We start from the raw sequence: 27,522 nt of genomic DNA, 5'->3' as shown, positions 1-27,522 counted from the left end.
ACTTTATTTCAGTATGGGTTATACACATTTAATCAACACCACAGTTTTTTCTTGAATCGTATATAAGTTTAATTATACAATACACCATTAGGGTTAGGGTCAGTGCCATATAATTTGTTGATTAAAACAACCCAAATCTATCTGCATGTATATGTTAACTTTACAGGAGTAATCTCGATACCAAGTTCCTCTATGGCTTTCTGTTTATAATTGCACCATATAAATAGTAACTATTGTAACATGAAAGTATAAAGTATTGGATAGTTGTTTTTGATTTAGCATAATCGTGACTTTGATGGTAAAACTTTCCAAAAGTCGTCATATTATTAAGTGCTAATTAAAACTAATTTAACCATACATCTCCAACTCTAACTCATTGAAGTGGATCAATTTAAAACCAAACCCCCTCAATTATCTCTACAAGTGGGTCGCACAGTATAATCGCAACATATACAGGGTGTCCCGGAACTCTCTACCAATATTTTAGGGCATTGCTCCTGGGTAAGAAACATACCTAAATATCATATTTAAATTGTCCGGAAGTCCTTAGTTACTCACACAGCCGCCATTTTGTTTTTTCAGTTATTAATTTTTTTCTAAAGAATGGTTAAACATACGAAATGGAAACTTTGCACAGACATTTATAACAACTAGACAAAGCTCCAAAAAAATTATGACGATTTTTCAAATTCACAAAACAAAATGGTGGCCATTTAACATTTTTATAAAATCAACGGTTTTTGAGTTAATTAAGAAACAAAATTTTAAATGGCCGCCATTTTGTTTTATGAATTTGAAAAATCGTCATAATTTTTTTGTAGCTTTGTCTAGTTGTCATTAATGTTTGTGCAAAGTTTCCATTTCGTATGTTGAACCATTCTTTAGAAAAAAATTAATAACTGAAAAAAACAAAATGGCGGCTGTGTGAGTAACTAAGGACTTCCGGACAATTTAAATATGATATTTAGGTATGTTTCTTACCCAGGAGCAATGCCCTAAAATATTGGCAGAGAGTTCCGGGACACCCTGTATATATAATAAATATCGTAAAACTGCAAATACTCAGGTATTGAACAGTACCACCTAAAAAAATAGTTTTCACTTATTCGAAAGTGTTTGTTTCCAAAAGTTACTATACTAACTCAATAAAACAATTTTCATATAAGGTTGGTTTTTCATCAATGTTTAGTAAATTGCACGGACAGTATTTGTAAATAGTAAATTTAGACTGGTGACATTTTATAAGATTAGTATCATAAAATACAAATAGCAATCAATTCAATTGAGATTCAAACCAACGCAGAATTTAAACGAAATGTTCAAGTAGTAAGTAAATTTTAAAATGTAAATTATCTTGGATTACTCAGACTGTTGATTTTGCTGAACAATCGCTAGTTTACAGATCTTAGTGATCTGATTTATCGAGTTTGTACTGATAAGGTGGAAGGGGTCTGATTTGGGTCATTGTGTTATTTGTAAGCCAGCCAATACCAAACCAGCAAATCGTGGATGGGATCGTCGTGGTTTCTTTCCAAAAGTATATTTTATCAGCCCTTTGTAATCCTATCGAAGGAATCTGTAGTGGATAAAACTTCACGATTCTTCTTATATAGAATGATTATTGAATTACATTATTTTGTAAAAGAGTGTGTAAGTATGTAATGGCATTCATTTGTTTATGTACCCAAAAAATTGTATACTTAATTTTGTTGTGCTATTTATTATTTTTTCATATCCTAGAAGTCTGACTCCTGTCCGAAACCATTTAAACACATTTAGGCTAGACCTAGAGGGTTACGACATTTTCACATACTGGTAGCTTACATACACTGTTGATTGGCGGAATTGGAACTTGGGACGCTGCGCACCAACGTCGCGAGCTCTACTAAGGGACAGGCTCACTCCTAAATGTTTGAACTATTCTATTTAAACCTTTTATTGCTATTTTCACTTGGTTTTTGGGTCCAGTATGTTACAAAAACTTCGTAATTCAAATCAAAAGCTTTAAAAGAGAGGTTTACGACACCACTCAATTACACGTTCTGTCCTTTAGTAGAATCACCAATCGCCGAACGGTTAGTTTAATCTTTACCTGTCATAACGCACAGTTCAGTTTCACCATTCCCATCGTCCAGTGTTCCCACGAGACGTAGCGTGGCCAATGCCGTGTCCCGTGGTCCGTGTACCGACGTTCCCATGCTGTCTCTTGTTTGCTGTATCTCAAGCCAATATTGATTCTTCTCTCTGTTTTATCTCTCGTATTCTTTTACTGCTATGTTTAGCTTCCGCTAAGTGTTTAACTTATAAATGTTTATTACTGCGGATGCATTAAAAATTGCAGTCAGGCTAAACTGATGAAATAACTCTTGTGATTAAAACAACAAATTAATCATACACTGTGGGACAACTGCAATATCAGAACCGGGTGTTGAAAAGAAACTCCAAAATTTTATTTCATTTTTAAATTCTCTACTCTTTTTGGATATAACAGCTAGTTTTCTTAGCCAAACTTGGTTAAAAATTTAAGTTTCCTAGTGTCTACATGATTCTTTAGTTTTCAGACTTATCTTTAAGGTGCATCTGGTCACTAGTTTGAATTGCAACACGCTACGACAAATATACAATCGTCTTGATTAGTGTAGACTAGAGGTCGTCCCGTGGTCGAAGACTCGACCAAAAATATGTTTTGTGCAAACATGTGACTAATCTAAAATTCTACATGGGACTAAAACATGTGACTAATTCTAAAATTGCTTCCATTTGTTTTGATTTTCGGTTTATATTTCATTGTTATTTCGTCACCAGCAGGGCAACCCATAAAGCAATTTTGTTAATTTTGTTGAAAGTTTAAATACAGTTTTTGTGCTTATTATCATAGTAGCCCCTTGTATGTTTTATCTATGTTATTATTGAGCCTATTTTGACTTATAAGGGATTCTGCACATCTACAGGCAAATGTATTTGTAACAGTATTCGTAGATTTTTCCCTAAAATGCACACGAGCTGAGAAAAAAAGGTTTTAAAGAAACATGCTTGCCTATTAATAACATTAACTAATATAACTTAAAACACTTTTCCTATTGGTTATTCTATATGTTATTTTCTTTCTCATTGGTCATTGCTTTATTCTAATATAATTGATGACTCACTATTAAAATTATCTTTAAAAGCTAAGAGATATATTTCTACTCGAGTGTTACACAACCAGAACACAGGCGACGCATTGACAAGAGACGATTAATTAAGTCCCCTAACCTTATTTATATGCATATAACTGAGGATGTTATAGCATAAACCTGACATAATCCCGGTTCCAAGACCAAATGTCCCGTTTAAGCACCTACCCTTGCATAAATCACTTACCCTCGCATATTGATTATCTTATAAATTGTACGCTCTGGCCTAATACTGCTGATATACTGACATTGTCTCCTAGAGGGAGATTGCGGAATATTACTCCCTTGCGCCTCTAGTCGTAAAATATGTAGTAATATAGTAGTAAAAGTGTCATGTGCTTTGTCATTTGGACTTGGGCTCGTATGAAATCAACATAACATATTATCTATACCTTGTTTTACATAATTTACTCGGTTTCATAATAATGTTTTTAGCTTGAATGTCCATTTTGATATTAAGCGTAATGATAAAATATGTCACAATCAGACCAAACTATGTAGGCTACAGTTGTATTTACTGTGTAAATTTAGTATAAAATAACCTAATCAAATAAAGTTTTTCTTTCTTTTTCTGAAAGCTTCAATAAACATCCAAACTTGATGGATTTAACCTATATCATTTAGATTCAAAAACCTTCGGGGCATGGACACAAAACCCGGTGAAATATGGTTTTTTTATATACCATTGAGGAAATAAATAACTGAATAAATCACGTGAATAATTTGTATTTCATCCACGTGGCCGATATACCTACATATTGAACAGCTCTGTCACGTAAACCGTTGTTCAGCGTCCGATGGAAACATAAATAAAAGACCGACGGGATGATTAATGTATTCGCCCACTGTCTAACTGAGAACACAACTAAATCAGAAACATTTTTTTGATTATTTTCATTTTGTAATGTTGGTAGTGGTGCACTAAGTCTGAATTTCCCTCGAGAGCTTGGGTATCTCGTCGGTGACTTCCAAAGTCTCAGTTTTTGCTACGTCATTGTTATCCATAAAAGAGGGTATGTAAGGAAAGTGGGATGTATGTTTGGTAAATTTATGTTGGAATGATATATGATTTTACAAAGGATCGCTAACGACACGAATAAAGATTCTATACAACGTGGATCGTTAATAATTTTTAACCTCGAACAGCCCATGTACACATGTTTTGTAATGTCTTGTAGAGTGATGAATACAAGCCATGTTAGTTTATGGTATATATAGTCAATAGTTAATACTATTTAATACTAATTTAGCCTGACTTAAGAACCAAACCCCGCGATATTTTATTAATTCGCGACGCAATGATGTGACCCTTTAGTTTAATAAAGTACGGACCCTTTCTATCCGTAGCATTACTCTTGGACGGATGCTTAATTCTGTACTAGCAATATGTGCTTATGGCCCGCCGCACATTGGAGCGAGGCGAGGTGCAGGCTAGGTGCAGGCGAGGGGCGGCTGATTCTGTAATACACATGTTTAAATGGAGCACCGCACATTGAGCAGAGGCTGCGCGCAGCCTCCGTGCAGCACAGCTGCAGCCTCTGTCAGGCCTCCGCGGCGTTGTGGTTGGAATACAGTTTTCCTGCACCTCGCTCGCGCCTGCGTTGGTTTTCTAGTGTTTTGTGCGTGAAAGATATAGTAATGGAGCATTTAATTCAGATGGCTATAGTTGTTGAGCATTGCATTCTTTTTCGCTAGTGGCACTTTTAATAAAATTATAAATATCATCAAACGTTGTTTGTTCACACGAAACAAATGCTCGTAAAAAGACCGGTCTGGCAGTTCAGTAGTTAAAACATAATCTCCACGACTTAATCTTTTTTCATCTACCGTAATCACATTTCAAAAAAAATATTAGTTTTTCGGATAGCGAATAGAGTAAAGATAAATTATTCAACTAACAATTAGAATCAGTAAATGTCAAAAAAATCTTCCCCTACTTCCGAAAGTACGACCTAAGCTAGGAAACCTCTGTCCCGCCTCGCTTCAATGTGCGGTGACAAGAAAAAGTCTTCGCTCCCGCCTGCACCTAGCCTGCATCTCGCCTGCACCTAGCCTGCACCTCGCCTGCACCTAGCCTCGCTCCAATGTGCGGCGGGCCTATAACTACTAGAGCTGTGAACCAGTGTACTACAATTTTATACGTGATATATTTTAAAATTGTAAAAAGCAAGACGCAAGCGACAAATACTTGCCTTACCAATATTTGTAAAATCCGTAATAAATTATATATGAACGGTTCGAGGTTCACAATTATATTTTTATCTGTCTATAGCCAATAATGTAATTAAAATAATAAGGTGGCACTTGGTACTTTTAAGTGTTATTATTACAATGCATATTATTTTGGCTTATTGTTGTCATCATAAACAACAGCTAATCTAGCCTGTTCAAGTTATTCTTGATCAGCTGATTTGTTACAACGTGATAGTTAAAAATACATATTTAAATGGAAAAGTTAGATTTTTTCGTATCAGCTGTTTCTACTACATTGTTGTAATGCCAATTAGCTTTCGCTCGTAGTTTGATTACAATTTCACATGAGAGATGTTTCTACATTCGAATTATAGCAAAATAATAGCAAGAGAACCGCGAATCAATCCTCAATATTCTAAATTTGAACAACAATGTAAGAATCATGAAGATTCATAACCAATTGAATGTTTCCTGTATCCAATATAGAATTTTTAAACCAAGGTACACGTGAACAGTTTTTGTAAAATAGGTAAGGTAGGACGCAGCTAGGAGTAATTTAGTCCTGAAATGAAAAATGAGTGAGAGACGGGTTGGATGCCTCGCGTAGCTTCGTCACTGACTAAGATAAGCTGTTCTTTAGCTAGGGCCATTTATTTAGCCCAATGATCAAGAAAAGTTAAGCCAGGCTATAAACAATCAAAAAGCTAGTGATTTTTTATCAGGGTCATTTTACTAATCTTAGACTGATCATATTATTGTTATGTATTATTTCCATACTCTCTTCATGCCTAAATGTGTAATTTGTCTTTTACTGCTTATATAATGGGTTAACGTATCCGTAAAAACTTTAACTCAGAACCTCAGCGTCAGTTGTACAGGATGTTCTCTAACTCTTGGTTGTCCACAGGTGCCCAGGTGAACCCTGCAGTGAGTGTAGCCATGGCGGTCACTAGGAACATCTCCTACCTGAGGGCGGTGTTGTTCATCACAGCCCAAGGTGGGGGCAGCATAGCAGGGGCGGCACTGTTGTATGGGTGAGTGTCATGATACTATGTAGTACTGTATTGACTTCAAACTTAAACATTCATTAACTTCATAAACCCATACATTTATAAACCCTTAGATGTATTATCCTTGTGGTTTCAAATGAAAAAAAAAAACGCTGATTTTGATGAGTGCTAAATCTCCGGTAAAACCTAGAGTGCCGTTAATGGCAACTTCTTTTTACCTTCATCTACTTTCAAATTGTATATGGTACACTTTACTCTCCGTCACATTTTCTGAGGAAATAATATTCTATGGTTCCACCGTTTCATTTATTTATTTATTTTTCTGGACAAAACATCTAATAATTCAAATATGAAATACAAGAAGAGGAGGGAATGGCTACTTAACATTCTACATTAGTACCTACGTTAATTCATAAAACATAACACTGTCCGCTCAACATTGGGAACTGTGAATTAAATGGTGTAACTTAAAACTGGCACTCAGTCGCCTACACGAGTAATGTTTGATGGCAAACTTCAGTGGCAGTTTCTTAGTTATAACGGCGCTTCCTTAGTTCAATATGGACTTTGTTAATAAATGTGGCAGCTTCTGGAAATATTAGGACCGTATTGCCACCATAACGCTCGGATTGCTTACTTGCGTATAATTACTCATAAATAGGCACATAAATTTCGTCCTACGTCTTGGGTTGTAGTTTTACTAGAAGTGAACAGCCTGTCCATTTATTCTTAGGGTAAATCTTTCAGGAATGGAATTAAACGTTTCTGTCTGCATACTGCATATATCTGACCTAATATCCAATTATGGTACGTTTTATAAGCATGTATTGTGCATTTAAAAACAATTTTGATCTATAAACATATAAATGCATTGTCCAATTAAAGTTTGTGAATTTCTTAAAGTAATTATGAATTTTAGTTGTAGGATTTTTCATAAATACAGTTATAGTTATATAACGGCAAAGTGGTAACATAACTATAGTTCAGTGTTAAAAATTCAACCAAAAGTCCATAATTATTTTCTGTTGTCAAAATTAAATTAATAACCCATATACAGTCCACTTTATTATTTCTAAAATAACCTTATGAATACGCTACATCTTATAACTATAAGGTCTATACAGTCTACAGTCTACTCGGTAATAATGTTACAGTTAAGCTATCATAGTAAATTTAAAATTACGTCTACAGGATTTTGATTGCACGTGAGAAATTTTCATGTTGGTACTGGCTGGATACAGAAGAACTATTTAACATTTTGGCTGAGTTTAATGAACAATCTTAACTATTTATGGCCAACAGTAACTTTTCTTGTTTCATTTACGGTTGTATCAATAGATCAACCAGTGATGTTTTAGCTAAGTTCGGTCATCACTTCTCATTTAATATTTATGCAGTAATTGAGTATATCAGACAACTATTCCAAATAAAGACATTAAGCAACATACAATTGCATACATGTCTTTGAAACCTATTTTTCGGAGGGCAACTTTTTTCCTTAGCTTAACGTTGTAAATGGATAACCTAATTGAAAATAAAAATTCTAAATTGACAAGTAAATTCAGATAACGCAAACCTTTCGTCGTATTTATGAAAACGTTTACTTTACGTTGAAGCTTAATGTGGCGGAAATAAGCGGTCATATACAACATGGACAGAACTGTTCACAATATTGCTGTGGAAAATATACGAGTGTCCTTTATAATGTTACACCCCCCCCCCCCCGGTGGTGTGTATCTGCAGTGTTTGAAAAAGCGAAATATGGGAATGATGTATTGCGAAACGCAATCCCTTTAAATGGTGTTTAGTTCGTGTTTTGAATGTCGAGTTGAATTTAGAGCGAATTTTTAAAACTGTGACGACAAGTACACTCATGTGGGAGAATTAAAATTTGGGATTACGGGATTTGCGTTAATTTGCGAAATTACGTGGGATTTGAAATTAACATTGGTTAGTAAGAAGGTTTGGAAAAAGGAGTATTTTTGTAAGTATATTTTACATAACGGGCCACGATAGGTTCAAACACCACAACGCCATTTTCAAACACCTGTTTTCTTAGTAGATTGCTTATTTAGTACTGTAATATCTCTTACGCCCAAGTACTTTCTCTTTGACCCCCCTAAAATGTTTAGTTGGTTTAAGTATTAACGAATACAGTGTTTTGACTTTGTATGAGTGAATACAAGTTGTTGTGTGTTGATGTTGTTATAATTATTGTTTTAGGGTGGTTCAACATAATAATTCAAAATCATAGATCTTACTCCTAATCCAGTAAATTTGTAGGCTATTTAAATTTACTCATAGCGAGAAAGTTTTGGGGTAGTTTATATTTTTTCCATTTCCTATGTATTTTGGGGTGCTAAATCCGAATCTGAGGTTTGCCAACAAAAATTCTTGACGCAACATTGACAAAAATAAGAAAAATATGGAAAAAATGATATTTTTTGTAATATTTAGCTTATAACTCAGAAACTATCAACTTTTTGTTATTAGTCTATACTATAAAAATTAAAGTACACAAAATTTGCTACAAAATGTACCCCTAATGTGGTAATCCCCGATGAACCGTTTAGGCTCCAGAGCAATTTGAAATTTGGAGCATTTTGTGTTAGTTTTTAAATTTCTCCAATTATTCTGTCAATGACATATATTCATTGTATATGCCCAGGCAAAGGTATTATATAAATCCAAAGTGTTAAAATTGATTAATTTTGTGTTACTGAACCGTTGACTTTTCATTTAGTGTACAGAAATGTTACACAAACTGTTGCCGTTAAAATTATCCTCGCTCAGAGGGTTGTAATGAGGCAGGTTCTGGTAAACGTTTCGATGCATTATTTGTAAGCATTCTAGCTTGTTCATCTGGACAGTTAAAAATTTTAAAAGTAAAGAAAATTACACATAGCCTAATAATAAGTAATACCAAAATCATAATTATCAAAATTAAAATGACAGCAATCTGTTAATCATGTAATATCGTATGCACCAAATGACGTGATATTTAGATATACGTAAATAATAAAATGTTATGTAGGCATATACTGTTGCTAAGCATTTATATTGTGTGTAGATTTAATAAGTTAATAAATGAAGGAATGTGCGTTTAGTACTATACTTACTTTCTTACTTACTTAGACTCTAGCATCACAGCCCATTGTACATCCTCAATCGTATTGGCACCCATTATAAAATTTTCTGTTTAAACTTTCAAGACCGATGCATGGCTTAGAGTGATTGGCACTGTTGCCATAGGCCAATACTTTTTTTTCATCCCCCATTCATTCACCCGAATGTAAATGTAAACTCTAAGCGAGCTATGTCCATAAAGCTGCTTGAGTTGGGGGCAGTGAGGCAACGTTGGATTTATTTTTCTAGCCAAAATTTGTATTGACTATCTTAAGTCAATTAACCCTTACCACTCTCATGTAGGCCTATGCCCTACGCCATAGAACCTACAATCTATCAAATCTACACACAATGTAAATGCTTAGCAACAGTAGATGAGTACATAACATTTTTATTATTTACGTATATCTAAATAACACGTCATCAGGTGCATACGATATTACATGATTAACAGATTGCTATTATTTTAATTTTGAAAATTTTGATTTTGGTATTACTTATTAGCCTATTATGTGTAATTTTTTTTACTTTTAACCTTTTTTTATTGTCCAGATGAACAAGCTAGAATGCTCACAAATAATTCATCGAAACGTTTGCCAGAACCTCCCTCATTACAACCCTCTGAGCGAGGATAATTTTAACGGCAACAGTTTGTGTAACTTTTCTGTACACTAAATGAAAAGTCAACGGTTCAGTAACACAAAATTAATCAATTTTAACACTTTGGATTTATATAATACCTTTGCCTGGGCATATACAATGAATATATGTCATAGACAGAATAATTGGAGAAATTTAAAAACTAACACAAAATGCTCCAAATTTCAAATTGCTCTGGAGCCTAAACGGTTCATCGGGGATTACCACATTAGGGGTACATTTTGTAGCAAATTTTGTGTACTTTAATTTTTATGATATAGACTAATAACAAAAAGTTGATAGTTTCTGAGTTATAAGCTAAATATTACAAAAAATATCATTTTTTCCATATTTTTCTCATTTTTGTCAATGTTCCGTCAAGAATTTTTGTTGGCAAACCTCAGATTCGGATTCAGCACCCCAAAATACATAAGAAATGGAAAAAATCAAAACTACCCCAAAACTTTCCTGGTAAAAACACTAATTAACTGAATTATCCGAAAATTTAGTTCAAATGTTTTAATAATGTAATGTTGATAAATATACTATGATATTATCCTGTATAATTTGTTTGTCTAAAAGCATTACTCAATGTGTCATAATCTGTCTTACCACACTATTTTCCATCAAAGAGGCACACAATACAAAATTATTACTGTAGTTAATAGATACGTTTTCTTTACAGTTAAATATTTACAAACGGGAGTGTTCTGCTCAATTAAACGAAACACACCTGCTTCCTCGATCCTCGTGGCTTTATGTGTTTGTTGAAGTTCTGACTACAAGCTTAAATACAATTAAATTGATTTAATAAATCAATAATTATAATTTTTATTTAACCTTTGAACAAATGCTAAAATTAAAATAATAAATCTATGCTAATTTAATATACACAATTTTTATTGGGTAACAATGAAGTATTTATAATCAACAACCACTTCTGTTGAAGTAATTCTATTTATTTAATTTATATTTCCAACTATGGAAGCTCACTATGTTTAAAAAGTGCAATTAGCTAACCTAATTTTACATCTTGCCTTTTGCAACTGTAGTAAATAAACTAGTTCGTTTAATTAACAATGCTGTTCTACAACATTTAATGTAGATAGTAGTGACAATAAGTTACAATTATTCGTGTATATTTTCGACATTACACACACATTTTGTAGTAATATATTTGAAATAATTTAAACTAAAAATATAAAACACGAAAAATAATAAACAATAAATTACGAGCATCATATACAATGTACAATATCAGTACTGTAACAATATTAGACTATAGAATGTAATATATAATGGGTATTTTTGCGAGGGAAAATTTGTTAATTTTCAAAACAATTAAAGAATGAAAAAACATTTTGGAATGATTAAGAGTTGACATTTGGGTTAAGAGAAAGACGTTTTAAATAAACAAGTATAATCTTGGAAGTCTCGGCTTTAAAGATTTATCCAATGATTAAAAGAGGGTTAGGTCGTTCCGGGGAAGGGCTCAGCCGAGTTGGTAAATAAAATATGTCCCTGTAAACATTGAGGCAGAGCAGAAGGAATCTCTCGTAGTGCATTTACACTAAAACTCACGATGATTATAGATTCTGGGGGAGGCTTTTTCCTAAGTTAGAAATAAAAATTACTTCACAAACTGAGTTTGGTACTTGCAAGCTGTCAAAAAAGCAAGTAAAATAAAAGGTATAATTAGATAATGAGTGTTTCATAATCAACCTAATAGTAATTCTCAGATTAACTTTGTAAAAAACTCCGTATATTTCCGTTAGGCATCAAGAATGTGTATGTTTTACATTTGCATTTTCAAAATACGTATACGAACACATACAAAACCAAATAAAAACGCAAGACTGTAAAATACGTATCTCAAACTAAGCGTTGATATAACTCCAACATTGATCTAGCAAGGAATCGAACCAGCGACCTTCAGATTCAATCTATAGGAATAATTCTTACATAGGTTGGGCGAAGGAGACAGTATGAGTGGGTGATGTCCATTCTCCGTGGCCAAATTTGGGAAATTTTTTGTTGAAACCTGATCCGAGTCCAACGGGACTGGGACATTTATGGTTGTCCCTGAATCGAAAAATCTCACCATGTTATTCGTTATTTTGGTTTTCTTACGAGGATTCGTGATTATTTTCATAACTTGTTACAATTGAAACATTTTATAGCAGCTACTTAATTAATTAATACATTTCCAACAACAAGTTTATTTTATTTGATAAACTATTATCTACATTGTTTTGATAAAAAAAATCGCTTTAATGTTAAGAACATTTTAGAACTTTTCACTTTCAAATTTTAAAGGATATATTTTTGTGCCGCCCCAGTTTCTAGCACTTGAATTACAAATTATATGTGGAAACTAAACTAATGGTGGGAATCCAAACCACTAGCACAAGAACGTAACTAAAGGTAGTTAATTTACAAGGATGGTACAACTTCGGTTATAGTATTGTCATCAAATTACGAATGGTGAATGCACGGGACAACGTATACAGCTATGATTTTGCCAATAGAAAATTAGTGATGATTTCAATTTCAACGTCCAGAGATCAGTTCCTCTAGCAACGAATTGTTTCTCAACGTTAAAACAAGGTATGTTACCTTCTAAGTGCGTTACGCCTGGTAATCAGACTTTTAGGGGAATCACGAAAACTAGACACAATTATTTTGTAATCAATAACGACCTTTAATCTGTTTTAATACTTTAAAACACTAAACCACCACCTTTATGGGAGGCGAAGAATTAGAGGGATGAAAGGACAGATTTTACTAAGGCAATGGGATGGACCTAACATGCTTCTTTTCTTGGTTTTGTTTGCAAATAAAGAATGAGGTTAATATCCGTTCTGGGATTAGTCACCTCGGGCATTGTCCGTTCCGAATGAAGGCGTCGTTCAAATGAATGATTGCCAGGTTTATCTGTTTGTAAATTAATGTAATTCGTTGATATTTTACCTCGTGATGGTTTCAAACTTTGACGAAGATGCAATTTGTATATTGTCTAGTTAAATGAATGTTTTCAACTGTGAAGTTTTGATAGATATTTTGCCAATTTCGTTAGCTTAACGTTAAAAACCCTTTAGTTTTTCCATCATTGGCACTCAGAGGTTATAAAAACTTTCGTTCTTTACTGGAAATAGCTCTAATCCAGAGTGGTGGATTTTATGAGTTTGTAAGTTGTGTTGAGAAAACTTGTTTTCTGTCAGGGACCCCATCCTGAAAACCATCACAAGAGATTGTGGATTAGCATTTATAATTTAACTGGCGCAGAGACAATGAACTAAACCAGCGTCTAAATCAGAATAAAAAATATTCAAGGAAGGAACCCAAAAATTAAGAGTTATCCTCCTTCTATGAGGATTAGAACTGTTCATAAACTCTCTATACGTGAGTGGTCACCTACAGCTAGCTTTAGATATTTTACATATTATTTCAATCCCGCTCCCCAGTGACCACCAAAGTTTGGATAGGGGGAGGGCTGAATTTCCAGAACATCCAGATGACCCAAAAACATTGAACAGCTCATTTTTCGGTTGGTAGTTATTTATCTGCTTTCCAGATCTACTTTGTCTTTGGATTTGGGTAGTGGTGTGTTTACTAGTGACACAATCCACTACTGGGATATTGAAAAAGATTCAACAAATTTCTATTAATAGCGTATAACATACCTCTGTACGAAAACATACAAAATTGAATTTGACAAAAATAGTTGAACGCCGCTTGACGAAAATTAGACTAAACAGCCCTTAGCAGCAAACATCTCCTTATTTGGCAAATATAGCAATAAGAGAGCGAAATGACAATCAAGTCTTGTCACAATTACTGTTGACTTTGTGAGACAAGCAAGCAGATGTTCTCATTTGGTTAATTAGGACTCAGCCAGCTTACTGCCTTGGGCCTTCAGTACCGCAGATACTGTTTACTGTGTTATTTTTAAATTGTAGAAATACAATTTAAAATAAATAAACCTAATTTAAGTGAAATATATCGTGTACTTTTGCTATTGAGACAGATTGGCTGACTTATTGGTTAACGATTAAAGAGAGTTTGGTTCCTTTACTAAATGTAAGTACCAAAAAAGTTTTTTCTTGTACAAATCACGTGAAAATTAGATACAGTACCAGTATCTATTTCAAAGTCTCAAGCCGTAGTTTTAAATACATCGGTATTATGAATACAACCTGTGGTCTAACAATACCATTTTTGACTATACGGGGAGCGAGCTGTTCTAGCGGGGAGCACGCGGCTTCGATCTCCGAGGTCCTGAGTTCGAATCCCACTAATCACCAAATAGCTTATCTGTTGGTGGTAATAGTACAACCCTCCAGGTAGCCTTTAGTAATGTTTTAAGCTGTTTGGGGGTTCAGCCTAGGGAAGGTCGGACATAAAAACTATTTTGACTATTTAAACCCCCAAATTTAGTGACACATATCCAACCATATACCCACATTCTCGGTCTCATTGCCTCCATCAGATAGGTAAGCCGACAGATGACTGTTGCCGTCCGATATTAATTACCTCGGTGTTGGCTCGCAGTCGTGGCCCGGCACCAATCCGTCGTGCGGCCGCGCAAAGATCAAACTTAATTTCCGTGGGAAATTTCTCTCCAAGTCGCGCGCGTCGTTCTTTATTCGTTTTCTTGTTGTAAGCTAACAAGGTGGTATCATCGTGGCCATTCCCACGCTTTACCTTACGCATCTTCACACACGCTCACGCACACACACGCGCGCGCTACGTGTGAGACTATACAAACACACAGCCACTTTCACACGGTACGCGTTATGCAATTCATTCATTCTCTCGTCTTCACCTTTCCGCGATCGCGACCGCCGCGGGACGGATGGGTTTGGGTGAGAGGTTTGTACATGGAGAGATGTGGTTGGTGATCCTGGTGGTTTCTTGATTATAGTCCAACCTCAGTATAACGAATCTGAAGGGACCGAACTGAATATTCGTTATATCAAGGATTTTGTTAAAACGAGGTTCGTTATATAGAGGTTAGGTTTGCAGGAATTTCGCTAAGTCGAGGTTCAGAACCAGAGTCGGTCAATATAGGTCGGGATTTGACCTCATTAAAATACAATTAAAGTAGCATAGGCTACGCTACAATACTTTACAGTACAGTGTTTACATTGTACAGTAGAACCTAAATTATCCGGCAAAATAAAGGGGAGGGATCTTGAATATATTGCGCAATCATGACAATGGCATTGACCTTGGTACAGGTTAAAAACTGTAAGTTTAAAATCACAGCTTGTTCTAACCCTCCTAAAACCTAGCCAAACACCGTATTGCGTAGTCATAAACCATGTAAAGAACAAAACAAAACAGTAGAAAGTTTTGTAAGCTACTTCTCGTGATAGGCCGGTAGGCTACTTACAGTACAGTACTGATTTATCACAACAGAGGAATGTCAATAATAATCATTAACTATAGCATTGGTGTTGCTAGTTGAAACAAATCGTATTGAAAACAATAAATTATTAGATAAGTCATTATAAAAGAGTATAATCATAGCGCGCGCAGCGACAGCAGACAAAGATGTAAAACGGAGCAGACGAATGTTAGCGCAAGCGATGATGTGACCTTTCCATTTCATTTGATAAAGAAACGGATTTTCCCAAAACAATAATTGGGTGGGGGATTTGTTATATCGAGGGAAAGACGTAGATAATTCGTTATGCAGAGGTTAAATTCGCAATGTAGAGGTTCTGACAATGATAAATTCGTTATATTGAGGTGTCTTATTTTAGCCGAAATCACGAAAAATTCGTTAAATCAAGGTCGTTGTTATGCTTTGTTCGTTATGTAGAGGTAAAATATACATTGTGTCTTATGGAGAGTTCTAGGGGATTAAAAAAAATTCGTTATATCAAGGAATTCGTTATATAGAGGTTCGTTATATCAAGGTTAGACTGGTTAGTTCATTGTCAGAAACATTAACATTTGTAATTATAACTGTCCAACTGTCCAGCTGCATCGAAAAATTAAGTGTAACATAGTACGAAAAAACTCAATTCCTTACTCAAAAGAGAATGCATTACATTATGATGACACAAACAAATAATCTATTAAAGGAGTGCAATAGGTTTATTCGATTAATAACTACTAAACACATAAGGCGATTAGTTTTTTTTTAGTTTTTTTTTCAAAGTGTGAAAATGTGAATCAATATTATTACGAAAAATCGACTTTGCCGCAGTCAATTGTTTTAGTTTTTATTTGGAAAGATAAAATAAATAAATATATCGCTTCTGTACGTAGTTTGTGAAAGCTTCTTCAGTTATGATTGTATTCTGAATGACTATGTAGAGTTTGGAGTTCTTCCCTGACAGCTAGTTTGATTTGTTGGTTTGAATATCTTAAAATCCAACCCTCCTCCACACCAAATCCTCGTCATTTCCGATCCCGACAATTCCCATGTTCAATTAATACCTTCCAAGAACCCTAGCATCGCCTGGGAACTTAACAGTCGTGAGGGGGCGTCATTTTCAACATCTTTTATTTCCCCACGAAATTACAGGATAAAAAGTTCACAGTCAGTACCGAATGGGGGCAATTAGGTAGTTTAACGCACAACAAATATATTTTCGTCGACGTTGTGTTTGGGTGGGAAGTATGTAATTTATCTGACGTTTATAAATCGAGAGGTCGTCGTGGCGCGACCCTCGACCCGTCGTGAGGCCGACTCCCGTGCGTGAGGCTAGCTAGCCTCTACACCTGGGAATCTCGAATCAATCACGAAACTCCAACACGAAATCTATTACAGTATGATCCAATCGTACGCGATTTGTCCGGTAATACGAGAAAGATAATAAACGCAGCCCGAGCTATATGGGATATTGGCGCGGTTCTCACCACTGGTGCTATATTGGTTTTGAACACGCCACTCGTAATCAAAACCATCCCGATTTGGAATTGAATTTATTGAATTCTTCATTTGAACCCTAGAGTGACGTTTTGATGGATTATGTGTGATGTGGAAACTCTTAATGAATCTTGGATACTCTTCGATATTCATTCAGTTTCAACACTCACTTTCATCTTGATGGATTCTCACGCAATGGGGGTGAAAATACGATGAAAAAATTACTGTGGGGAGAAAAGATTAATATAGAGAAGAAACAAAAAAATAGGGAATAATAGTCTATGTAATGGGAAAGAAAAGTCAAGTTAGATAACTAGCCGAACCACCTCGCTGATGACATGTGCTACCAAGGATAACCACATGAGATTTTAATTTACAGCCTGATATGACCTCAAAAAACATATAATCCAGTCTCATGGGAGCACAATGCTCTTCTCCAAAATATTAATTGTTCAATACTACATGCAACTAGATTCCTGCAGACGTATATCCCTTTTGCCTCCAGACTTTCCCAATAACCCTGACGAACGTTGTGTGCGACTATGATGGTAGCGTTAGCGCGTGCTGGTAGCAGCCCAATAGCCAGTTATCCACAGATCCATTGTACCAAGGAGTGCGTGGTACGTGCAGCAGGATTTGGTCTCTAAAGAACACCAGAACACCTGGGTCTAGGCCTAGATCTCCTGCAGCTGTGTTCCGCGCCTCCCTCGCTTTCTACATCTTCCAACTCACCAATAATATCCTTTTGTACTATTGTTGCGCACCATGTTAAAGGTTCAAGGGGTGATTTGAGTAATCTATGGATGAATTTTAAGTTTAGGAACGTTAGTGTTAGATAACAAAAAATCGAGATTATTCTGGTTCATAAAATAAATGTGTAGTCCACGGACAAAGAAATTGTGCTCAAACCAGTCTGTCCGTATCAAAATATAAACTTCTGTTCAAGTTTACTTATACCCCTTGTAAAAGATAGTCAATTGTCTGCTGGAACATATAGTTATGTGACAATATGCGTTGCCAATGTATTGTTAACTCTTCATTGGTGCTTGATAGTTACATTAACCACATTTATTGAACAAACATATCAAATAAGATTCCATTTATGCGCCATCAACCATACTGAAAACATACGCAAAGCAGGATATAATCCATTTTACACTAATTAAATTCTAAAATTAATTTGCTGAGGAGATTTTTCAATTCAACAGACCGAGTCTTTTTATCATTCCTAAAGTTACAAGTACAATTTGTATAGTCACGTTAATGTTTGATTTCACAAACTAAAGTCACTTCTGAAATCTTAATATTATCGTCCATTTTCGTAATAGAATTATTTTCGTCATCAATTTTCCAGTAGAATAATTATAACTAAATAATTTTCCTAAACTTGCTAACTGCTCATCGTAATGACGTTAAAGTTTTCGCTCAGCTCGGTATTTCAGTATTTCCGAAGCTCTCGTCTTGTCAGGTGCAGACTCCAAACTCGGAGACAATGAGACGATCGATTTCAAACTTATTACCCTCTTCAATATTCTCCCAAGTTAATCTAATCTACAAATCTTCTCGTTAAAGATTACTACACGGATAATACGAAATTGTGATTAACTTTGTATTTACATTAATCACTAATCAGCGTAAGTTTTTAATACTTAATGCAAGTTTTTCAAGCAGAATGTTTATGCTTAGTGGGTTTACTACGAGCGAATGGATTTTGCTCGTTGTCTCAACCAAGTTTATTTACTCATAACCGTTTCAGCCTAGTGTTTTAAGTGGCTATGTTTACGTAACGGTAAAAGATTAATGCATGAAATGGTAATGAATGAAAAATGAGCCTATCTCTCCCCATTCCATAGGATTAAAATTCGTTTATTCAACCATTGTACTATTAGTTTGTGATTGTTTTATAAATGTTTGCAGGTTGGAATAAGAAAAATCCAACATAATCCTATAGAATGATGATTATTATTATCATTGACTTTGTTATGGTAATATAGTCAATGTTAATATGGAACGAGCAAAATTAATATAAAAATTTAATTAAAATTAAGTTAATTAATATGAAACTCCGACTGTCGTAAAAATCATTATACTATTAAGTTATTAAAATAAGCGTCGAGCTTTAACTCCAACAAGACTAAATCAATTGAAGTTTGATCGAGACTTTTAAGAGGCAGTTTCGGACTAATAGATTACATTATCCTCCTTGCTTTAACTTGAGTTTTTGCAAATTCTCTAATGAAATTACAGTAATGATGGCAGATTTTAACGAGTTTGTGTTTATCAAGACAAGAATACCGGCAGTTGTTTATTCAGATAAAAACTCCAAGTTTACAATCGATATACAATCAATTCTCTAGGTGGCCGAGATTTTTTAGGGTTCGATTTTAAACGTAAAAGTAGTTTTTTCGTTTCCAAATGAGTATATTTTGAACCTCGAAGCCAGTTTTTATAATATTACTACCATGTGAGATGGACACGCCACATTGGTTCGTATATAACCCAAACATGAGAGAAAGACAAGTCTAGAATGGAGTGAAATGATCTGTATAGCTTTCTTATTGACTAAGACTTGATTTGTTTCATTGGCCAAGACCATTTATTAAAAAGCCCAATGATCAAGGACAGCTGGGTCTAGTTTCATAACCATCAAATCCCAGAACCATCAAAAGCTACATATTTTTCTCTGTATCAGTGACCTTTTTGGTTACTTGACGAACACCACATAATAACCATTCAGGTACCCAGTTATTGTTTGTGTATCATATAATGCTGTATAACAAAAGGTCGAAGTTAGGTTAAGTAGGCTCCCTGTCTACCTATACACTCTGTGGCAGTGTTTTACGTAACCTGTGAGTGTAAAGTGTTTGTTCCAACCCCGATGTCGATGGTTTCCAAGTTTCTGCCCCGGTGTTGGGCAACCGATGTCCGGCGAGGGTAGATCCACGATCCTTTGTCGCTTCACAAAGAGTTTCCGCCTCACAAAGAGGACCAGGTAGATTTCGATGCCACCTTTCCATCTCCGTGCTCTCTTTTTGTGTCGCATCCCTTGAATTGGGCGTTCCAGCGTTCCAACGTTCCAACGGCTCCTTTCTTGTCCCAGGGGTGGAATTATAGGCAATTTTGTGGATCGTTGAGGATTTCACGAGGTTCTTGTTAGTGGGGTACAGTAAGTGTACGCATTAGTGCGTGTGGTCCCGGTTACCAATATGTGTGAAGTGGCTGGCATGTGTATATTTGCAGAAATGTTACGTTGAAAAAGCCAAACATATGTAATTAAAATGGTTTATCGATGCTTCATCTGGATTGTGGCGTCCTGGTAATGCGCGTGTACTGGTAATGGGTAATCGTTTACTGTATCTTATTGTCTGAATTGGAGCGCCACAAACACACGAGTGATCCCATGACCAACTGTCTCCTTGGAGTTCTGAAATCTACTAACACAAAATAATTGCAAGTGAAGGTGAATGATTGGAAAGTATGTTGAATGTTTGATAAACTGTCCAAGAATAGTTTCGGGTAGTTCAAGTAGTTTTGACACAGACAATTGGAGAAACTAATTAAACAAAAGTTTGGATAATTAACTACTACACAATTCCTCAACAATTATGCACGTGTTCCAGGTATAAATTACAGGTGCCATTTACAGGTGGCCAGTAATAGGCCATTTGTAAGGAAATATGTCAGTTGGCTATTGACAAGAAAACAAAGAAGGACATGTCTAGGTTTCAGTGAAGTGGTCTATCAAATTTTTACTAACCCATCTTTCGCGAAATCCATCAAATGACCATTTTACGTAAATTTCCATTTTTGCATTCATCATTCTTAACGTCCTAGTTTTCTTTTCTTTCTTCCTAAATAACCCTCTTACGTATTGATAGTCTCTCGATGTAATATTTATTTTATCCACACTACAGACTATGGTTGTTAGGATGGTATTAGACAAGAATTCGTGTAATAGTCCTTCAATAACGGCTCATTCAGGCACTGGCCCAGTTTGTACAGAGGGGTGTTTAACACAACACTGTAGGTGTAAGTTCACCTTTCAGATACTGGATATTATGAGGGTTTATTATGCAAATCGCAACATCCTGACTGACGGACATTACTGAACTCTCCGTAACGAAGCTATTGTGGAGCTACAAGTGAATCTACATGACGAACTGTGTACTTGTGCTGAATATCTAGTGGAGTTGTAAAAATGTCGATAATTTGAATTGTCTATTTCATCACAATGGATCGTGGATAAAAGAGTTTAATGATTTGCTGATGGATGAGAAATGAATACAAAATATCCAAACAGTTTTCATGTTAATTTATAAATTGACATGGTGTAACAATTTATTGAAATTAATGTCTTTCATTGAAATTAGTGGGTTTTTCGTAGGCATTTTTAAGCCATGTGTGTTATTGTTTATGTCGCAGTTAGTGGTTTCAGATGGGGAGCGAGCTGGTCTAGTGGTTAGAGCACGGGACTTCAGTCCCCAATGTCCCGGGTTCTAATCCTGCCAAACCACTAATGGATTTTATCCAAGTGATAATGCCGCAACCTCTAGGTCTAGCCTGAAGTAATATGAAATACCCCCGCCGCAGCAAACCTGCCAACTAAGCAAATTTCCATTTGTCTGAAATGATTTTCAATTAAATCTATTTAAATTACATTAGGTTTAACAAGTACCTAGGTTTGCTGCCAGGGGGTTTATAAAATGTGTTTTTTAGTAAAATATTAATAGCTTAGAATAAAATAAATAAAATTGCCAAGTTTGATCAAAATATATCCATAAACAAGCAAATTATAACATTTTACAATATTCTCCATAAGAATAACATAGGAATTTTAAATTTTCAATTATTTTAATTTCCTCCGTTACCAAAAACCGTACAAAAACACTTTGATATACTAAATTATTTGTTTTTTTAAGCTCTTTAAAAAGGTCTAGAAAGAAATTGGGAAATTTTGCGTTTTGAGGGTCAAAAATGAGAAAAACCAATGTTTACCCCATAAAACCCCCCGTAAGACCCCGTTCCCATGGTCCGATCATGCTGGTTCGCGAACTCATTCAAGTTTATCCCGCCTTACACCTTTAAACCAAATTTCATCAAAATCGGACAAAAATTACTCAAGTTATCGCGTTCACGGACACACATATATATATATATATATATATATATATATATATATATTTATATATATATATACATATATAAAAATTTGAACGAATGGTGTTTTTGGTCTCTGGGGACATCAAAATGAAAAAGTAAATCGGTCCCGGGCCTAGATCTTACCATGCCACCTACGGTAATAGCTGGGTAATTCCCTATAGGGAAATCCACTAAAACAATCCCAGGCTCGTACCTAGCATCCTAGGACAAAAAATAACATTCAACATTCAGCCCATCATTGACGTTATCACATTGACATTCAAACTAATACATTTCATCCAACTCCCATGACGTCAGCAAAGATACGATTGACGCAAGTCACTTGTCTTGTATTTACAACACAATCCTTTATAACTAAATCGGGTTTAGACAAACTAATAGTTGTAATAGTTGTTCGTTTTGTTTTTTATGTCCATACATAATTCAATACAAACAGATATAGTTTTATTTCTTAAGTTTCCCCTGTTACCATTAACACCGACAGACAAGGATCGGTCCAACAGTGTGTGAGAAATGTGATGAGTTGTGGTGGAGACCTCGAGATCTCACAACGTCCAAGGCCGTTCTCACGACATATTGTTGTTACATTCTTCGCATCGTCTCACCCGATCAAGTCTCTTATTGCAATCGTCCGCAACTGAGCGTCTTCCATTCTGTATCGACAACCATGATTGTCATTTGTTTTTTCTCTTCTTGTTCTGATGAGATTCTTTTCAAGATACATTGAGCATCAAGCTAATAATTGGTTCAAATACTGTAAACGTTTACCGGTTTATAATTTGCAAACATCATTGTAGTATCTATATATATATACAGTATATAATATTTAAATATAATCCCTAAACTTCAACTGCAAATTATAGCAACTCGAAGCCCACAAGGAAACCCTGAAAACCGAGAATTCAACTAAACTATTGAGTTAAAAAATATTAAAAACCATATCTAAAAACTTAATTTTAAAATAATGTATAAATACTTAAGCCGTTATGTACGTAGTACCTTGGCTATATTGAGAGCACAGGCTGTAAATTGAATCCTTCTAATTTTACAATAACAATTAAATAACGCGACTTTTCGATAATTTTTTAACCGATAAAATTCACAGAGAACGAAAGTATCTGTTTAGTACAGTTTTTAAACTTATTCAAATTACAAGACTGTATTCACATCGTACAAAAAACAATTGAACAAGTTTCCTGCAAATACATCTGCATTCACTGTGCACTAACAAAACAACGAATATGAAGAATGGGCGAATTTGGCACCGAGTTTTTGGCAAGATTCCTTTCATTCCCCGAGCCTTTTATTATAAAAATAATTTACTAGACAAAACTTAGGTCATGTAAACTAATCCAACATTTCTTTATTTGTTACAATTTATTTACTATTTGCATTTAATCTCTAATATATAAAATTCTCGTGTCACAGTGTATGTCTGCAAACTCCTCCGGAACGACTTCACCGATCGTTATGAAATTTGGTGTGTAAATTCTGTAGGTATGCGAATCGGACGTAAACTATTTCCCGTTTCGAAATTCTTAAAAGGGCTCCGCCCCAGTGGCTCTGGAGTTTCCCATGTTAACCTTATGAGAAATGGAATTAATGAATCTTAACAGCTGTTTCAATTAAACAAGTTGGTTCTGTTCTATGATGTTCAATAGCATTAAAGTTACAAGGATTACCAACAGGGTGCAGCACTATTATTTCTTTTACATTTATGACAACAGCTAATTTGCAACCAAAAGGTGAGTGAGCGTAGCGAACGAACTTCAACCTGGAGGCGAGTTAGCGTAGCGAACGAGCTAACCTGAAGGCAAGTGAGCGCAGCGAACGAGCTCCAACCTAAAGGTGAGTGAGCGTAGCGAACGAGCTCCAACCCAAAGGTGAGTGAGCGTAGCGAACGAACTTCAACCAGGACGTGATTGAGCGATGCGAACGAGATCATCTTGAAAATTAAACGTAACGGTACTTTCTTTCCATCGGTCTGTCTTAGGGGAAACCTATAACTTAGGCGATACGAAGTTCGCCGGGTCAGCTAGTCTAGTAGTAAAATTGTACTAAATCTTTTTTAACAAAACACCTATCTAAGGGTTGCACACTATTTCTTCTATATTGACTAGTTTCAGGAGATTAAAACATTACTTTAGAAGTTAACCACTGTGAACATGGAGAACAGTCACAAATCGACACTATCGTACTGTTCCCCATCTTATTGTATCGTAAAAGTGAACGAGAGTAGTGTTTCAATGTGTTTCTATAAATTTTATTTAAAAACCGGATCCTCAAAAAGAGAGGGGAAAAAGAATCCATACGGCAAATGTACTTCACTTTCCATCAATATCAATTTACGTCAACCCGCGCCATGTAACTCGATTAGTACATTTAAAGGACACGGTTAAAAACAGATAAAGTGACGTGGTCACGGCCACCGATGAACACAGGGGGGGGGGAGGGGGGCAGGTGGCAGGAAGTGACACCGAGGGGAGGAAACACCTGAAGACATCAGCCGCGCCGGGGCTCCGCCCTACTGTCTGGCTGGAGCCCAGAGCTGTTCTTCTGCCGAGGAACCAACCTGAGTATTCGGACGACCGTTGGGCTTTAAAACTTGTAATCACCCCTTGATATCTTCATCTCGCCTTGAGCTTGAACTCAGGACAGAATACGTTTAAACGTTTCTGCAAAAACAGATGAGCAAGAGGGTTTACAACGATTAAACAATTTACTTAGGCTGCCCCTTAGAATCTGGTTTTCAACAATTCTTAGAGAAAATTTATGTCTTTTTGCAATTATGGATGCTTATAGAGGGATTGCGATGAGATGACTCATTGGTGTTTTTGTGCAAATCAAAATTCAAAAGCACAGTCCATGTCAGCCATGTAAGTGACTCCCTCCTCGCACCGCTTCACCGCAGGACGTCACATCTGGAGCCGCGTTTGTATGTTTTACTGCCGCGTTTTATCGAGCGTCACGCCGATGTCCAAGCGCCCCTCTTGACAATGTGTCACCTTATGGTGCGATCTGGCGGACTCTGGTGTCAAATTATTGATTAGTTGAGTCTATTTTTTTCATATACAAAATTGAAAATGAACAGGCAAACTGACAAAAAAAGATTAAAACCCCTCTGTTTCTCTATTTATGTATGTCCCAATCATATATGTGTTGTGCAAGCTATCAATAAAATTCTAAAAGATAAGTCGAGACTTATTCATTACAAAACAACTATATTTGTTATACATCCATACTCCCAGTGGAGTTACGAGTTTTTACTAAGCCCCTAATATTTGTCTTGGCTTTTTAGGGATTTTTCAGAGGAACGTCTGAAGAAAGGAAACATGCTGAATCAGTTTAGTAAAAGTTTATAGGACCTGTAATAATATTAACAAACAAACATTAAGTAGCTTAAGGAATATTTAAGGAATAAAAAAGACAATGCATTTTACTGGTAAGTTTGAAAGAGTCCGAAAAGCTTTAGAGCAATTATTTTTTTGATGGGGTTGTTTACGGGGGCGTAGGTTTCCATATAAACTGTATACGTATAATCCAAATACTTCCTTTACATACAGTAATGCACAATTTATTTTTATTTGGGAAGAACCATCTAAAGTGGAACACTAGCCGGAAGAAGTATGGGCAGAGTGAAGCAAACGCGACAAAATTAATGCATCCTCTCGAAACACATTCTTCACGATTATCTTGTTTGTAAACCTTTCTACCACGTTTACTTTCGTTCCCCATAAATACCTTCGACGAAACATGAATCGTCCAGTTCACTACACACTCAGTACAGTCAAGGGTATGTTTAGGTGGGGATGTTTTATCTAACTGCTCACACTGTGATAGGTTGTTGCTCAGTTTGAATAAGACTTACATTTATCATGTTTAGACGTCCAGATCCTCAGTAAACAAGGATGAAATGTGGTCCACGTGGCACACATCTGCATGTTTGAGCACGTCTGGGCGCAGCTGTCAAAAAACTGCCCCCGGTCTTGGTGTCACTCTGTAGAAGAAATTGGGGAAAAAAACTCACTCGAAACTAATGTCTACCGTGTGTGGAACGTTTTTAACTTCTTAAAATAATCTTTCGAGCTGTGGGTTTAATGTTTTGAAATTGATAGTTGAAAAGGAATCTTTTATGTTTGTGTAATCGTATACATTGGGTTTTACGTCGATGATTTAATTTTTATAATTTTTTAGTTGAAACTGAATTAAAATTAGAACAGTAGTTGGAATTGCTACAGAAAATTCACTATAACTTTTGCTATTCCAGTAATATTAACTATTAAATTCCGTGCTTCCTGAAGTATTAAATTTATTAGAGGGCGATTGTTGTGGTTATACATGGTAATATAATCACCATGCATTTAATGCAATGGTAAATGGGAAATGAGGGTGGAAAGAACTTTACTCCAAATCATTCAAACATAGATAACGAGTTTTTTTATAATGCTTATTGAGTACAAAACACTTAATTTTTGTCAATAACTTTTTTTTGTATCTATGAATGTACTATAAACCATACTATATAAAATTATAATATTTCTTTCTCAACAATTGTACGTGTTTCTATCTAGGAACAAATACTTCATTTGACCGCCTGTTTGCACTGTACTTGAAACAATGTTGTTGAAAAGCTAAATATAGATGGATGTAATATAAAATATTTATAGCATATTACCTGAAAAATTAACACTTAAACTAATTATATTTTGTAGAAATGCTCCTGAATTTAACTTGAAAGATGATTAATGTTCCCTGTTATGTAACTTTTCATGTGAATATTTGATACTATAGTTACATTGTTGTAAACACTGGAAATTATCATATTTATCATTTTATAACATGTTTGTAGTGAGTAGGAGTTTATAGTACAGTATGGCGTTATTCAACACTCGCCTCGTAACCTGTCTATGAATTCTCCATTTTACTCGCAGTCACGCTTTCCGCTCTGCAAACTCCTAAGTAGTCTTCAACATTACAAAGAGTTTTGTTTCGAGCGAGAATTAACTCAAGTTTTACACCAAGTTTTAAATCCTTTTCAGAAAACCATGTTGCATGTCCCTATTACATATGAAATTTACTTACCGTACTGCAATTTACTTAACAAGATCACAAGTATTTCAAAAGTTTGAATTGGGTTGTTTAACTGTCTAACTTATTCTGGATATGTATTGACATACTTGCCCAAAATAATAAAATCAGTTTTCAAAGGTTTAGTGTTAAATTATGGGACTTAATTAAGTGCGCTCGACTTCAAAATGTTGAGATAAAACTTTTACAATATTTATATCATTTTCGTGATTAACTAGCTGTATAAAGGAGAGGAAACTCTTTCGGG

At 35.3% G+C, this 27,522-nt stretch overlaps 1 protein-coding gene across 1 annotated transcript in view; it reads left to right on the top strand.

The window, feature by feature from the left end:
- LOC128989702 (neurogenic protein big brain-like) overlaps positions 1 to 27,522 on the top strand; it is a 63,632-nt gene that overhangs the window by 13,838 nt on the left and 22,272 nt on the right. The window contains exon 2 of the mRNA XM_054411703.1: positions 6,277 to 6,403. Coding sequence (XP_054267678.1) covers positions 6,277 to 6,403 — 127 coding nt within the window. The remainder of the gene's footprint in view (positions 1 to 6,276; positions 6,404 to 27,522) is intronic.

This window comes from Macrosteles quadrilineatus, unplaced genomic scaffold, assembly GCF_028750875.1.
Source record: "Macrosteles quadrilineatus isolate MER2022 unplaced genomic scaffold, UCM_ALF_1.0 Scaffold_3__2_contigs__length_128488019, whole genome shotgun sequence".
Taxonomy (NCBI): Eukaryota; Metazoa; Arthropoda; class Insecta; order Hemiptera; family Cicadellidae; genus Macrosteles; species Macrosteles quadrilineatus.
This window is presented reverse-complemented; position numbering and strand designations above follow the sequence as displayed.